General features: G+C 54.3%; 7 protein-coding genes across 7 annotated transcripts; 3 read left to right on the top strand and 4 right to left on the bottom strand.

The window, feature by feature from the left end:
• Nucleotides 1-889: 889 nt before the first annotated feature.
• Nucleotides 890-3740, bottom strand: PUNSTDRAFT_132791 (NAD-aldehyde dehydrogenase; the record flags this gene model as incomplete). Its single annotated transcript, XM_007382166.1, has 21 exons — nt 890-907; nt 960-1066; nt 1126-1150; nt 1202-1213; nt 1265-1314; nt 1365-1467; nt 1526-1537; nt 1596-1627; nt 1685-1805; nt 1945-2120; nt 2233-2296; nt 2387-2543; nt 2601-2629; nt 2684-2765; nt 2816-2836; nt 2896-2903; nt 2962-3033; nt 3086-3158; nt 3209-3398; nt 3475-3521; nt 3628-3740. The coding sequence occupies 21 exons, from the start codon at nt 3738-3740 to the stop codon at nt 890-892; spliced, it is 1512 nt and encodes a 503-aa protein (XP_007382228.1).
• A 354-nt stretch (nt 3741-4094) lies between these two features.
• PUNSTDRAFT_142668 (uncharacterized protein) lies at nt 4095-5558 on the top strand (the record flags this gene model as incomplete). The annotated part of the gene is made up of 4 exons (XM_007382165.1): nt 4095-4365; nt 4427-4459; nt 4512-5170; nt 5240-5558. 4 exons carry the CDS (start codon nt 4095-4097, stop codon nt 5294-5296), a joined length of 1020 nt encoding a protein of 339 aa, XP_007382227.1. The 3' UTR covers nt 5297-5558.
• A 223-nt stretch (nt 5559-5781) lies between these two features.
• PUNSTDRAFT_132789 (uncharacterized protein) lies at nt 5782-6202 on the top strand (the record flags this gene model as incomplete). The annotated part of the gene is made up of 3 exons (XM_007382164.1): nt 5782-5871; nt 5953-6065; nt 6175-6202. The coding sequence occupies 3 exons, from the start codon at nt 5782-5784 to the stop codon at nt 6200-6202; spliced, it is 231 nt and encodes a 76-aa protein (XP_007382226.1).
• A 239-nt stretch (nt 6203-6441) lies between these two features.
• On the bottom strand, nt 6442-9010 carry PUNSTDRAFT_132788 (ribonuclease III; the record flags this gene model as incomplete). Its single annotated transcript, XM_007382163.1, has 9 exons — nt 6442-6671; nt 6746-7019; nt 7076-7285; nt 7355-7410; nt 7460-7538; nt 7591-8192; nt 8242-8463; nt 8520-8697; nt 8747-9010. 9 exons carry the CDS (start codon nt 9008-9010, stop codon nt 6442-6444), a joined length of 2115 nt encoding a protein of 704 aa, XP_007382225.1.
• A 1779-nt stretch (nt 9011-10789) lies between these two features.
• On the top strand, nt 10790-11633 carry PUNSTDRAFT_65559 (uncharacterized protein; the record flags this gene model as incomplete). The annotated part of the gene is made up of 6 exons (XM_007382162.1): nt 10790-10909; nt 10971-11116; nt 11176-11216; nt 11275-11318; nt 11368-11523; nt 11583-11633. Coding segments are annotated over 6 exons (558 nt in total), but the record flags the coding sequence as incomplete, so codon positions are not given.
• Nucleotides 11634-11944: 311 nt separating this feature from the next.
• On the bottom strand, nt 11945-12791 carry PUNSTDRAFT_100437 (uncharacterized protein; the record flags this gene model as incomplete). Its single annotated transcript, XM_007382161.1, has 4 exons — nt 11945-12116; nt 12172-12290; nt 12363-12386; nt 12446-12791. 4 exons carry the CDS (start codon nt 12789-12791, stop codon nt 11994-11996), a joined length of 612 nt encoding a protein of 203 aa, XP_007382223.1. The 3' UTR covers nt 11945-11993.
• Nucleotides 12792-13495: 704 nt separating this feature from the next.
• PUNSTDRAFT_64759 (glycoside hydrolase) lies at nt 13496-14973 on the bottom strand (the record flags this gene model as incomplete). The annotated part of the gene is made up of 7 exons (XM_007382160.1): nt 13496-13717; nt 13782-13869; nt 13929-14302; nt 14359-14470; nt 14521-14658; nt 14707-14796; nt 14855-14973. 7 exons carry the CDS (start codon nt 14971-14973, stop codon nt 13496-13498), a joined length of 1143 nt encoding a protein of 380 aa, XP_007382222.1.
• Nucleotides 14974-15180: the final 207 nt, after the last annotated feature.

Below are 15180 nucleotides of genomic sequence, written 5' to 3'. Positions count from 1 at the left end.
GAGACTACAATCGTTTTGTGCTGCCTGCGGAAAGTGTATATCCTCTGCACGCTGCAAGTGTAGATACATCTTGGAGCTCATACAACAGAGGAGCTGTTGCCAGTACGGGGTACCGAGCATCCATCTCTAGGTAAGTAACATGTTTCTCTGTAGTTAGAACCAGTCTCGATCGTTGGAACTTTTCAGTACGGAAGGTCCCGCTGGTGGCGGGTCCTCATGGAGAACAGAAGCGCGCTCCAGCCATAGCGGACAAGACGATTATATCTACGCCGCGCCAGAGCAACGCGCCAACGCGCACGAGGCCTCCGCGGCTTGGAGGTGAGCGGAATTCGTGAGTTTTCTGCCAACGAGAACGCGCTCACAAACATCCTATGACTCCTGAACAAAGCACTGGACAAGGAGGGTCGGCCGCCGGAGGATCTTCCTACACGAGTTATTCACCGCCCAGCGGCGAGGCCAGTGAGTGGTCTGAAGATGCCTACGCGAGAGGGGTCAGCGAACCAGGCTCTCGCCCCCCTCCGGGTCAATGAATTCTCGTCTTCATATTGCTACACCCTTCTTTGAGTACCTCGGGTTCTTCTTCGGGTCGTCGGCGGTTTTGGTGTTGCTGATCCTGCTTTCGTGTCCCTTCCACCTTCCATGCTTATTTCGATCGAACGACCGGAGATCGCCGCGGAAGTCACATCTTCGGTTACCGGGAATTTTGTATTCCAATCTCCGATGGTCCCGACATATATTGTCCGCACTGCTGCCGACGTATGATACATGTACTATCATTTCTCCCGGACTTGGCTCTTAATCGCCGTTCGACAACCATATCGCAATACTACGTTTGCCAAGTTCGGTCAGGCGCGCCGGTCACCCGGAGCGCGAATATATGCAGCTGCGGTCACAACGGCCAATCCAACTAACGACCGATGTCAGGCACAAATCGCCTAAAGAGAAGATGGAACGTTCACCTTTTCGCCGAAGTTATAGTGAACGGCTTTGACAGAGATGTACTCTTGCAAGGCATCGAAGCCGAGTTCACGGCCGATACCACTCTGTTTTTTGCCACCGAATGGCACTTGAAGATCGATGTCAGACCTGAACAATACCGCGAGGAACACGTGAGTTGCCACCCACCGTTGTTATTCAACAGGTTGTATTGCTTCACGAAGCATCAGTGATGTGATAGAGAATTAGGCACTAAGAACCTCACGTTCACCCAGACCTGTCATGTCTGTCAGTAATGTGGGTATGTTATTGAACGGGCAGATCCCACCGTTCCGGCTTCCAAAGCAGAGGCCACACGCATGCACTGGTCAGAATCCTCTGTGGAAGGGTATCAACAGAGGCTGCAAACGAGGTAACGGTATCATTACTCGAATGCAAGCCTGCACCCAGGCCATAAGTGGTGTCGTTGGCGAGTTCGATGGCCTCTTTCTCGGTCTTGAAACGAGCAACAGATAGAACCGGCCCAAAGATCTAGATGGCGATATGTGAGGATTGATCCTCATTGGCACACAAGGTTGTTGCGATATACCTCCTCGCGGACCTGAACGGGTATTTCGGTCAGCCACGAGGATCACAAGTAAAGGTGAACGGGCACACACAATCTTCATGTCAGGCGTGACGTCGGTGAAGACTGTTTGGCAGTGACGGGAGTCAGCAGCCAATCAAGGCCTGCCATGTTCCGACTCACTGGTGGGATCAATGAAGTATCCTTTACCGGGCCGTTTGGTGCCTCCGAGAATGCATTTCGCACCGGCCTGTTTGCCGGCTTCGATGTATCCCCAGACACGCTCATACTGGGTTTTCGATACCTGAAACGGCACAAGAAAACGATGGAAGTCAGATAATCTGGATCCGAAGTTCGAGGGCACGAGGTGATAACATCGGCCCCTCCGCCTTCTCTTTCTCGAACGTTCACCGAGGACCCGATGACGTGAAACGAATACTCACGACGGGTCCACCGCCTGTTTTCTCATCGAAACCATCGCCTATAGTGAGCTCCTTCGCCTTTGCGGCGAGGATCGAGATGAACTTGTCGTAGATACTGTCCTGGACGAACAGGCGGGAACCGGCCGTGCAGTCCTGGCCGGTGTTGTACAGGATGCCGAGCGCAGCCCAGTTCGCGGCTGGAAGTCACTGCGATCAGCGCCGGCCTTAGGCAGTAATCGACGGCCCAGATTGGCGGGAATACAGGGTCACCGAGTCGCGCGAGGGGTTCTCAAGGAACGGAGGACATACCTTGGTCCAGATCCGCCGACTCGAAGACAATGTGAGGTGATTTGCCTCCGAGTTCCAGAGATACCTGCGAGACACGCGGCATATTCAGCCGAGGTTTCACAAGGGGGTGGCGGTGCGTGCCGGTGGCAGGATATAGTGGATAAAAATAGATCACCTTCTTCAGATTGCTCTTTGCGGCGGCTTCCATGATTTTGCGGCCGGTGACGGTGCTGCCGGTGAACGCGACCTTGTCGACATCCTTGTGAGAGGAAAGGGCTGCGCCGCCGACACCGCCGAGGGAGGGCACGGTGTTGATGACGCCGGGAGGGAAACTTTACCGAGGGGGTATATCAGAGATACTGGTTGAACGTTAGGGTGAGAAGACCCACCCAGCTTCCTTCACGAGCTCGGACAATTTCTAGCGTAGGGAGAGTCAATCGTAGAACAAGCTGCTACGTACAAGGCAACTGACCAGGGCTGTGAGCGGAGTGAGCTCAGAGGGTTTCATCACGATGGTACATCCTACGGCAAGGGCCGGCGCAACCTTCCATGCCCTGGGCGATGGTTCGTTGTATATCAATCGGAACAGGGGTGGACGACATACCACATGTTGATCGGATAGTTCCTATTCGTGCGTCCTTCTGTGAGCATGAACAAGGCAGACGGCAGTTACGGGCAACTCACCATGGTATCTGCGGGATAAGCCGCGTGAACTCTGGAGCTGTGGAGGGTTCAGGAAGGCGCACTTACGATTTGCCCGCAGACACCGATCGGGTCGTGGCGGGTGAATGCGAGCTTGGTCTTATTGTCGACTTCGATGGTCTATACCCGCGTGAGCGATCGTGCGCGAGCCTGCAGGAAGCGGGCCCCTGACCTGGCCAAGGATCTTATCCGCCCATCCGGCGTAGTAGCGCAAGCAGCCGACGCTATCGCCAATATCGAAGTCCCTGCAGGCGATCTGAGCGATCTCGACCGGGATCACGGTGTGTGGGCAAACCTGGCGATCTTGACCGGCTTGCCGTTGTTGAGGGTTTCGAGCTCGGCCAGCTGCTGGGCGTCGCGCTCGATGAGGTCGGCGAGCTTGTGGATGAGCCTGGAGCGCTCGAAGCCGGTGACGTTCTTGCCCCACGTCGTCTTGAAGGCCCTGCGCGCGGCGGCGACAGCGATGTCGATGTCCTTCTCGGAAGCTGAACGACGTGCGTCAGTGCCGCTGTTGCGCGCGAGTTGCCGGGACGGCGGTTTCAGGCTGCGGTGGTCATTTACCTGCTACGACCTCGCAGATGAGCTCTTCGGTTGCAGGGTTGATGCACCTGACGACGCGTTAGCCTCCAGATCGGGTGGATGCGGGGCCATCCCAGGGCGAGATCGAGGGCTGTCCGACGAGAGGACGAGCTGGAGCGGGCGGTCTGAACTGACTGGAGTTTCTCTTGCGAATCGGCTGACGGCACCCATTCGTTGTCGATGAACAGGCCGGTCGGGACGGTGATCTTCGCTCCGCTGGGAGTCGCGACGGTGGCAGACAAGGACATGGCTGGACGACGGACGATAGGGTTGGAGCACGAAGACAATCTGCTTATCTGCGCATGCGGAGGGCGGCGGGCGCGGTATCTCACACTCAGCGGTGGGGAATTTGCAATCGCGCGAACGATGTGCGGGCGGGTATGCGGGATCCGACCGGCGGGACGAATGGGATTCATGTTCACGATTCAGTGGTGCGGTCTGCTGGCTGCACGGCTGGTGCTCGGCGAACCCGCTGGACCACGGCGGGGTCAGTTGACGCGATGACGATGTGAGCGTGCGAACCAGAGCCGGATCGGGGCGTACTGCACACCCTCGCCAGCCTTCTTCAAGCACTCGCGCACCATGCCTTCGCCCCGTCCGCCATGATCAACAACGACAACAGAGCCGACCCGCCTCGCCGCCTCTCCTTGGGCGCCGCCAACGACTCCATCGCCTTCGTCTTCACCTCCTCCAGGGCATCCCCCGTCGCAACCCGTCCCGGCCCATCCTGCTCCAGTCCCCCAAACCCATCCCCGCGCTCCGCCCTCACCCCGGAGCAGCTCACCCGCCACTCCAAAGGCGCCACCGACATCAGGGTCTCCGTCGCCGCCGCGAAGACGCCCAGGGGCTTTGTCCCGCTCAAGGAGCACCCTCGTTGGTTTTCCCCGCACGTCATCTCGCCCTCGCGCGTCTCCTGATGCCCTTTCCCGCCCAGACGACGTTCCGCGCCTGTGCACGCCCCCCATCAGTACATATTTCAGCGCAGCTCGTCGCCGCCGATCGCTGATTCTTGGTTGCAGCCCCGTTCGAGGAGCGCGATGGTCAAGATAACCCGTTCTTCCCGCCCATCGTCGTCCTGAAAGGGACCCCCGCGACCCACCCCAGACGTGACGCGGTCCCTTTCCCAGAAAAGGTAGTGTCCTCGTCCTCTTGGACACCGAACAGCCTTTCGAATCCCAAGAATTCAGCATCCGATTCGGACCGACCCTCGCTAGCCCCGTTTCGCTCTTCGGAGTCCACCCTCGTCGACCCTGCGGACAGGCAGATCGGCTCGAGCAAGGGATCGCCGGCGCCGTCGTCCAAACCGCTTGGGCCCTCTTACCCGGCCTCGCCGTTTGGCTTTCCTGATCGCCGGGGCCGCAAAGAGCTCAGCCTCACAGAGCTCTTTACCCCGCCCATCCCCACTCACCCCTCCACTAACACACGCCATCGATCCCACAAAGAGCAGCGAGAGCGAGGGGATGGCCACAAAGACCGCGCGGCCAAGCAAAGCAAAGCAAAGCCGAGCGGGAAGGAAGACAAGGCTCGAGGAGGCGGGAGGGAAGACAAGACAAAAGATCATGAGAAGAAGCGGAAGACTCACCGCAAAGCCGCGTACTCTTCTTCGTCCGCCTCGGACGACGAAGGCAAGAAACTGGACGCCGAGAAGGCCATCGCCAAGCAGAGCTGGTCAAAACATGTTCGTCGTCACGTTGCGCGCGATGGTTATGCTCATCGCCCTCGCGGATATGCTTGAATCTCTGCTTAGTCCTCACTCCCTGCTGTGAACTCGGCGACTCAGGTCACGAAATACCAAGCCGGCTAGTTTGGCGTCTTGCATGGACGGATCGGTTCCTCCTTTATCCCATCATCCTTCTATTCTGTCTTTGTCCCTTGGCGCATACGTCGAGGTTGTTCCAACGATCCACTGCACGGCTTTTTGCGCTTCTTCGCTTGCATTTTCGTTCGCATGCATTTACCTCAGGTCCGATCCCATCATGCCGCCACTCTTGTATTTGTACGCATAATTTTCACGACAACGCCCCCTGAGACGGACTGCTCCGGTAGCACGGTCATACACGGAGGCATGTATCCTATCGGAATATCGTCTAGATCTGCTTTTTTCGCTTTCGTGCACATAGAGCCCGCGATGTAAGTCATAGTTGACCGATACGTAGCATAGACATGTACAAAAGATAGCTGTAATAAAACCTGTATGCTGTCAGGTCACCTTTCGCACGCAAATCCCGAGTTTGTCCGTGCAGAAACTGTGGTGTTCTCCTTAGCCAGCTCATCCTCGTCGTGTCCACCATGTCGCTCATCGCTCGCAACGCCCTCCGTCAGTCGGCCCTCCGCAGTCGCGTGTTGACCCAGTCTCGGGCCTTTCACGGCCCTTACACTGTGCGTGCCCATCTGGGCCCGGTCGAGCTGCGAACCTAGAGCTAATCTCGACCTGCTTCGCCCGCTCTCACCCCTACGTAGCCTGAGCACGCAGTGCCGTTCTCGTTCAAGAGCAAGTCCGCGTTTGCTACGAAGACCGCGTCATACCTCATCGTGGGGTTCTCCATCCCATTCATCGCGGCGGTATATCAGCTGTGCGTGCTCCAAAAACTCCCACCTTTTCCGCCCCGATGTCCTCAACTCCACCCCTCCGTCCACGAGTGCATTTCGCCGAGCTGACTGCTTGCACCGTTTTGTTTATAGGCGCAAGTCGGCCGGCGCTGCCGCATAGAGCCTACGTCATGCCACACCGTGTCGCCGAACGTTAACTTCTGGAGCTTCTGCGGGACACGCATAGACCCTCTTTCCCAACGCGTCCGTTAGAGGCTAAGCCGATTTCCACATAGACGGACCGCCAATCCGACCGATCCCAGATAGAGGGGGCGTCCTGTCTTTGACTACCGTACATTGCGTGTATCAAACGTAACTGCGAAGGCTTGACCCATCCACGAGGAGGCGCATATATCGGACTTAGCTGTCAGAAGGGCGTACACTCGAACCCTCGACGTCAGCCAGAGGTTTCTCCTTAGTCTTCTTGCTCTGGCCGCGCTTCGCCTGTCCGCGTGCTTTGCATCTGCAATTACGGAAGATAAAGCCTGGATCCCCCTCGACTGCGTCCAACGCCTGCAGAGACGCAGCCCTCGTGGCCGCAGCGATGGATTCGCCTTCGCCGACCGCCAAGATGACGCCGTGTACGATGACTGCAATACAATTTCGGTGAATCGGTGAATATAAGAAGGGATTCCGTGAGCCACGGATGTCAACACGCCCATACCTGTGCAGACCGCGATCGCGTTGTCGGACCGGCCATGGGCCAACAGAGTGGCCTCATGCTCGTCCGCCTTACGGAACTCAAAATCCTGGCAGCCTTGTTTCTGCAGCAGTTCCGCCAAGATCTTGTTCGGATGGTGAGAGAGCGTCTGCAGCGTGACATGACGGTCGTAAAACGGCTTGAAGAGACGTTCGAATACGATTTGCGTCCCATCCGCCGTGAAACCGTCAGAAACATATAGTGCGCCCAGAGTGGCTTCCATAGCATCTGACAGCACCTAGGGAAATGATAACGATCAACGCTGTGATGACGAGCGCTCTCGCTTTCTCCCACCTTCGGCGCCGGGACGTCGTGCCAGAATTGACCTGGTGATCGTAGCTCGGCCCTAGCGGCCGCATTCTCGGCCTGTTGCCTCTGAAGTATAAGCTTCCGATAGTTTTGAGTCGTGCGGTACAGCTCTGATCGTCTGTCGACAAGCAGATGTTCGTAGATACCGGACGTGACGCACAGCGCCGCGAGGGCGTCATTGCTCACCATGCCCGCCTGTAAGAAGGTTAGATCATTGCTCGTGCAGGAGTATCATCGATAGGAGAGAAAGCGTGCCTTCAGTACGGACAGTATGCCAGGAGATGAACTCTGGTTCTTGGAATAGAGATATCGTATCAATACTAGAATTTCGTTAGAACCCCCTGTCTCGCAATGGCATGGCGCACCTACAGTACTCCAGTATGGCATCACCGAGGAATTCCAAACGTTGTCGCAATATAGGCACAGCTCCCGTCAGTCCGCCGCAGGCCTATAAGGCAATGGTCGTTAATGCGAAGCACAGGCGAAACTTGTTAACGAACCAATGCATGAGCCAGCAACTGGCGATCATTCACAGGACGCCCTAGGATCCGACTCAGTTCCACGACCGACTGGGAGGGCAAGACTAGCTGAGGGTGGCCTGGGTCGCTGGCGGAGAGACGTCTAAAATCGGTCCAGGAAGAAATACCAGATAGATCGATACCGAGATCCAAGACCGTCTGTAAGGCGTTATCAGAACCCCCGTTGAGGTAGGCAGCGCCGATAATGGCCTCCACTACGTCAGCGATGGCCTTGTGCCCAAGCCATTGTGAAGTGTTCGGATCGAATTTCGCCTTCCTCTTGCTCGGGATACCTGCGTCTTCCTTCTTCGGCTCTTCGATGCTCTTTTCCCCGTTCGCATCCTGCGATGGACCGCACGTCATGTCGTCCGTGGGACGCGCAAGAACGCGGACGTTGTGCGGTGCCCAGTATTTGTACGCGAACGCGGCTGACTGGATGTACGGGGGCAAGCCCACGCGAACGGCGCAGTCCATGAGGTAGTCATTGGCGATGAGCTTCTGGCGAGCATTGTGAAGGGCACCTTCGCCTCCTTGGCGAGTCACATAAACGTACACAGATGCCAGATACTTGAGGAATGCATCACCTAGTCAAGGTATAAATGAGGGACAGGCATGGAGACACGCGTGATTCACCAAGAAGTTCCAGGCGTTCATAATTAAACTCGGCGCTCGCCGATGGGGGTGTAATCGCCTCGAGGAGCAGTTGCTCGCCGACGAGGTCATGCAGGATTTCTGCGTTGAGTTCTTTTACAAGCAGCATCTCGTCAATCCTCCGCGCGAGGGAGGGAAGGTAAAGACCCGTCTTGAAGATACTGGCTGGAATGCTGAATTTCGGGCACAACTGTGGAATGAGATCTACAGGATAGTTGAGTTTATACGATAACAACCTTGCCGAAATCAGGGAACCTCACATTTCGCATCCGCTTTGTGACTTTCGTCCGGGCCGCTGAGAAGAGGGTTTAGGAAGTTGACACTACCACCCAACCGAGTCACTTGAAGGAGCGGTTGGTTGTAATCGGTAATGGACTCCGCTGCCCGAGTGCTCTGGACCTTGCAGTATTCCAAGAAGCTCGCAAAACCTGCTTCCCGCTATAGCACCATCAATACCCATCGTGGGTCCGGCACTCTATTTACCGACCTTACTATCTCCGGGTGAACTCAGGGGTGACATATCGGTCCGCAGGCGTTCTACTTCATAACGTCTGCAAAATTCTGCGCTCTTGTCTTGAACAACGGCGTCCTCCACATCATGTCCTAGAGCTTCTACCGAGGTCAAGTTGAGCGGAACTGCCCATGCATTCGCTGCCAGGTGCACTTGATCCCACTGAACCCGAGAAGCGACGTCCATGCGTTGCAATTCATCTGCCTGAACCGATCCCATGGGGACCAAGAAATACGGCATTTCTTCGAGGGAACATCCGAAGGGTTTGCTGAGAAGAGCCCGGTATAGCCGAAGCGTATATCGGTGGATGGTCCGCACTTGTTCCTCATCAGGGGTGAAAGGTCGGCCAAGGATCAGCTGGACAGTAGCAGGGACGCCTTGAACAAAAAGACGAACATCGCCAAGCTTGGGCAGCGGTAGTCGGGTCAGAATGGCAAGGACCCCGTGTGATCGATCGGTAGGTAGAATGAACGTGGGGTGAAGCCGGTGCGGAGCAACACGATCGCTGTTCAGCCAGAAATCTGGATACTTCCGGGGATACAAAGCTGCGCCAGTGTGGCCAGTGCGCGTGGCTCCTGACAACTTCGTATTTCCTGGACCGCACGAGGAGGATTGCTTACAGGACGAATCGTGTCCTAGATCATGAAGGCGTTTAGTGATGCACAGGGCTGACGAAGAAATCGAGCGAAGTGCACCGTATTCGCTAGGATATTACCTTTCAACTGCTTGGATCGCTTTGGAGGGGGCTCATTACCGTTGATAGGTGAGCTTTGAGTGGAGGGTTTTCTCTTCGGAGGACGTCCAGATGCAATATCATCAGGGCGTGAAAGTGACACCGCTCCGGCTGCCTCGACGGATAGCGCGCCATGGCGAGTCTCACTTGAGTGGGTTTCCCCCGAACTAGCTGCCGCTTTTGTCTGTTCTACAGGCCTTGGCATTTGGCAATGGTGCGCCGTAGAGTGAAGCAGGGCAGGGTCGTGGTCACTGGTCGCAGTCGGAGCCGAAGTTCTTGCCAGTGTGCCACGGTCCTGCGTTGTATCTCATGCCGCTGCCGATGGCCATAAGCAGTCACTCATGAGCCAACAACTTTCTATACCTCGAGACTACAATCTCCCCATCTCCGCTCTCGATGATCAACAATGGACCCCTCGTGCTTCATCTCGCCTCCAAGCTGGATGGTTATTCTAGCCTCAAACCGCAAGCAAGGCGAAGAATGTCTTCAGACTTAGTGATGTTGGATCGTCTGCCTTCTACTGGTATACACAACCTCTCGGTTAAATTAACACCGGCCAACAATCTCAAGGTTTCCTACAGCGTGAAGCGGAAGAGCTGGCCCCTCGGGCAGTTATAAGGCACCTCCGCAGAACCCCTACTCCTCCTGCACCTCCAGAGGAAGACCAGGCTAAACACGCTGCGCAAGCCAAGCCCAGTTCCCGGTCCATCTCTTCGTCAACCAGTAGCAAATCGAGGGAAATAACAAGGTCTTCCTCGACAGTAACGCCGTGGAAGGATCCTGAGGTTCGTGATCACTCAACTCGTTTGGGATCACTTGGGATTTACTGTGTACGATTCAGCCATATGAAGTCTTTCGTGCCATAGAGAAAAAGGATCTTATGTACGTGACTCGACGCTTGATATGCCGGGGAAATGCTTACCTTGCCCAGCTATCTGATGGAAGTCAGGGATCGGGCCTTTCATGTACGTTCGAAGAAAGGGGGTGCTATCATGTTATCTCAAGCGACGCTACCATGGCATGTAGCTCCTTTTACGAAAATCCGGGAATGCCACGCCCCTAGTGCATGCGATGCGCTTAGGGAAATCTCATAAAGATGTTGCCATCATCCTTGTGGGAGCACTCTCCCGGTTAGCCCCCTTGGTGCCTATGCGAGACAGCGTATTGACCATCACTCAGATATGTAAATCATCTTGATGATGAAGATTTTGCGTCACCGAAGACCAAGACCATCCTGAAAGCTTTACGTCGGTCTATCTCACGCAACATATACATGAGCTGAGATATTTCCAATAGGGGTGAACTTGAAACTTGCTATTGACCATGGATTGCAGAACGCATCCGGTGGAAGCGATTTGATTGCTTCCTTTCTGCAGACGCTGATTATGTCGGAAGGAAATAAATGGGTGGGTACACAGACTAAGCATCATATTAACAGAAGAGCTGATCTATCTCACAAATTACCAGGTGACAGCGCAGATTAGCGATATTAGTCTCGCGCTCCGAGCTGGTAGCGAGGCTAAGCCAGTCGCCACAGCAGAATCGGCTGTGCGCAGCTTTGCTACAAGGGAGCTAGGGAAAGCACAAGGAGCGATAGCAGCCTTGGAAGATTAGTACGCCTCCCCTTGCTATATACCACCATAGAGCAGTGGTGCTGACAAATGTCATATAGTGTTGCTAATGCTACCGCTGATTTGCTCATGATGGCTGCTTGTTGGTATTCCAGTATTCCAGTACCTCTTACAATATCCGATTTGACATGCATTTGCAGGGTCGGCCGCCATTGATCATCTTAAGGATGCCGATCCGATTCCTGTACGCACTCGTTACATATCCATCCATTGCTTCTGATTGGATGCATCAGACATACTATTTTGCTCGCGATGACCGGGTGTACAAGGCATTCGTCGAACGTTTGGATTCGCACCAGCATGAGATCAATCGGACGGCGAATAAGAGGTTGAAATGGCAGTTGCGGGTGCTCAAGGCTGTGATGGAAGGGCGCTCAACAACATTTCGGGTGGGCTCGTCTACTACAATCGAAGTCTGAGTATTCATCCTCGTTGTCGCTGTTTACAGAACAAAGTTCAGATATTGGCTGGTGAATTCGATGAAGGTCCTGGTGTATGACGAAACCACGTTCTATGACTTTGGCTGGACATTGCGCATACTACATTGTACTGACCACACCGTGTTGTAATTCTAGGGGTTCGTTGCAGGATTTTGATCTATCACTCGCTCTCCCCTAGTTCTGCTCGTACAAGGTGCCATGCGGGTTCCAGCACACACCCCGTATACGGCGTATCATCGAGCGCACATGGATTGTTTGCCTCCTACTTCTGGCGTCGAAGGCCGGGGATGATAGTCTGGACATCGCGCGTGTCAAACACACCCCTCCCCGTCGATGTCCATGCTTTCTTCATGTTTGTTTCTCTTGGAGGCACATACTCATGTGATTATTTATGTTCTGTAAACTACTAGTTGGTGTACTCATAATACGAGCTTCATGCCTGTCCACTTCACCCAAGCGCCGATGACCAGTAAACTAAGCGTGGCGGGAGCCAAATCAAGTTGCACAACGCAGTAAACCCACATAGTAGTGAGTGGCGGGCCCTATACGATAGAGGAGCCTCAACATCATGCGGGGGAAGCACTAGCAGCTTCGTACCTGTTGCATGACAACCCTCCACGACGCCATGTTGACCACGTAGATCATACGCGTGCCAAGGAAGATCGACAGGACAAATAGCGAAGCTTGCATCAACCTGTATCGTTTATAACGCGTGGCTGGTGTTCACCCCGTCAATGTCAGCACGCTTTTCCGGAACAGTACTCAGTCTGACTAAAACCCGAGCTTACTATAGAATATGAATACGGACAAAACTTGGATCACCAGCTGTATATCAGATCATCACCCGCGGATACAAAACCATAAGACATACTTGGAATGCCTGGAATCAGTCTGTCGGCCAGGACCCCAACGGTCGCCTCCTTCGCGTATTGTCGATGAGCCAGTATATCCATCATCAGCAGGAGGAATGAAAATGGGATGATGAGCACAATGGCATTGAAGATCTCTTCAGCGAGGGGGGTTTCATCTTCTTCAGCAAGGCCACCATCCTTCAGTTGCCTGTTGCTTCCATCCTGGGGTAACTGATTCAGGATGCCTGTCTTGTTTACCAGCCGCCATTGCTCCTCTTCCGATATTTGGAGCTCGTCATGTGAAGCTAAGGACTTCTTTGCGCTTGCATTTGTATTATTCGCGTTCCTTTTTCGAGTAACGGCCATGAATGAAGTCAAGAAACGGGGAATCTCAGGCGACCTGACACGACGCAGCCAACGCGTCTCGGCAGTGGCTATGCCCACGGCAAGCGGCAACTAAAGTATCATACAACGATGCCAATCCGATACATATCGGGGGCGAAGGCAGATGGGTTGGAGAAGGTGATAGTATTGTTTGTGCCTGAGTTGAAGCCGGGCAAGGATATCAGGTATCCTTCGGAGAGAATATCCCAGCTCTGTTAATGTAGAAGCATCAGTTGCAATGTACCACGTATGAAATCGTTATCTGCTAACCTGACCGGATATTGGCATATTCGCAAGAACGGGTGCTCCGCCGTTGACGCTAATGAATGCATTTCTGCAGTTGGAGCAGGCGGTGTTGGAAGCCGTGAAGTCTGCGTTGATGTAGTCGATGGAAACAAGTTTTTCGCCTCCATTGTCGCCGCCGTCGATGTCGGTCAAGGTGAGGGTACCTCCGTTACCGATGAACCCTACGGTGGTTACGGTTGCATTGACAGTATTGTTCCTTGCGCCTCCGGCCAGCACGGAACTGCTGCTGGCGGCAGCATAGTGTAAGATCTGTCTCGGAGGCTCCGTAACGGCATTCGCAAGCTTGAGAACCAGGGATCCGTGAGATGATAGGGTGGCAGTATAGCTGGCATAGTGGTTCGTGAGCATTCTCAGACAGCACCGCAGATGCTCCTATAGACTCACGAGTCGCGCAGGGTGCCCAGAAACTCTTGGGTTCGCACGTTGGTAGCATCCGCCGCAGAAAATCCCACATCAGAAAGGTAAAACGTCACGGGCCTTGAAACGTTTTGCCAATTGATGATGACAACGGCGGTGGAATTGTCCGCGAGTGGACCAGCCCAAATATCGGAGTCATTGGTGTAACGACGTTTGAAACCAATCGATTTCCCAAGCACATCTTGCTGAAGACAAAGAAGGACTCTTGTCGATATAGGTCACAAACTGATCAGAAAAGCAAGAGCAAACATTCAGAGCGATGATCCCAGGGTTGCTTAGGATTGACAATGTTTCTTTTGTCGCTGTCGTAAGATCGGTAGAGATGAAAAGAGGTGATCTTTGAGTTTGTGACTGTCAGTGCCAATGTCCTTGTGACATTTCGAGGACACGACTCACTTTGCAGCTGCCCAGAATGCAAAATGCGTCTCTTGCTCTGCAGTCGTCAACCCTTGGTTACCAACTTCAAGCAAGTCGAGGTCATTGAAAGCCCCAGGCGACGCAAATTGAGTGATGGGTACAACTTGGTTGATTATGCGAACGAGGTTATCCCAGGACGGCGGAGGACCGATGTCGTTGCTGACACGCCAACTGTTTCCTACTTCAGACGCCCACCGGGCCGGGTCTTGTACGCCCCATTCGCAAACCGAAAACACGATCGGACGGCCGGTCGAGTTCAGCGCGTCGCGCATAGCAGTGAAATGAGGTTCCAAAGAGATCGGCGGGTTCATATCTACAAAATCCGTCGGGCTTACTGCGTAGCAGTTGTCATACTGCAGGGGTTTCAGGGTGTCATCTGCTGCCGCCCGATAACTGCTAGAGAACTAACCTTCAGGTAATCGGCACCCCAGGATGCAAAAGTATCTGCATCCGACTGCTCGTGATTGAGGCTGCCTAGCCATCCAGCAGTACCTCCCACGAAATCGCAGGAGAAGTAACCACTGCGATGATGTCAACACAAAGGCAAACGAAGATTCTGCTCTCGACTGACGCGTCGCTGTAAACTCCGAAATCAAGACCGAGGTCGTGCACGTAGGAGGCAAGCGCCGGTATGCCAGATGGAATACGTGTTGTATTCCACGTGAACACACCATCCGCTGTGCGATTAGTCCCTTGCCACCCACAATCGCTGCAAGTAGCGTCAGGGAGCATAATCGTCGAATGAAATCACGCAGACATGTTGAAGTATTTGTATCCCAGCTTTGGCAAGCCTGACTGAGCCAGAGCTTGAGCCGCTGCGTGATACTGGGCTTCATTCGTATCGCATCTGCGGAGTAACAAAGAGGTCAGAATATGAAGTATATGAGCGGAATACAATTGCTTACAAGAATGCGTTGTAGGGGTTCCACCCCATGGCTGGAGTGCGCTCCAGACCATTGTCCAGTGCATCGACAGATGGGAACGAAAGGGTCGCTAATACGATATCCAGAACCAATGGCAACATCGCTAAGCCTCGGCTTCAATGTCAAACAGCTCGACTACTGGCCAGGTTGACAATGGAGGCGATGGCAGTCATCGCGTTTTTATTCAGCAAGACGAATCCCGAGGCGGCCCGCCGGGAAAGCGATGGACGAGTCTCGTGGAATATATTCTCTTCTATCGTGGTCATGAGGGACGCGTCGACGACGACGGTCGGTCATCCACGTGAAGC

Source organism: Punctularia strigosozonata, assembly GCF_000264995.1.
Source record: "Punctularia strigosozonata HHB-11173 SS5 unplaced genomic scaffold PUNSTscaffold_4, whole genome shotgun sequence".
Classification (NCBI taxonomy): domain Eukaryota; kingdom Fungi; phylum Basidiomycota; class Agaricomycetes; order Corticiales; family Punctulariaceae; genus Punctularia; species Punctularia strigosozonata.
This window is presented reverse-complemented; position numbering and strand designations above follow the sequence as displayed.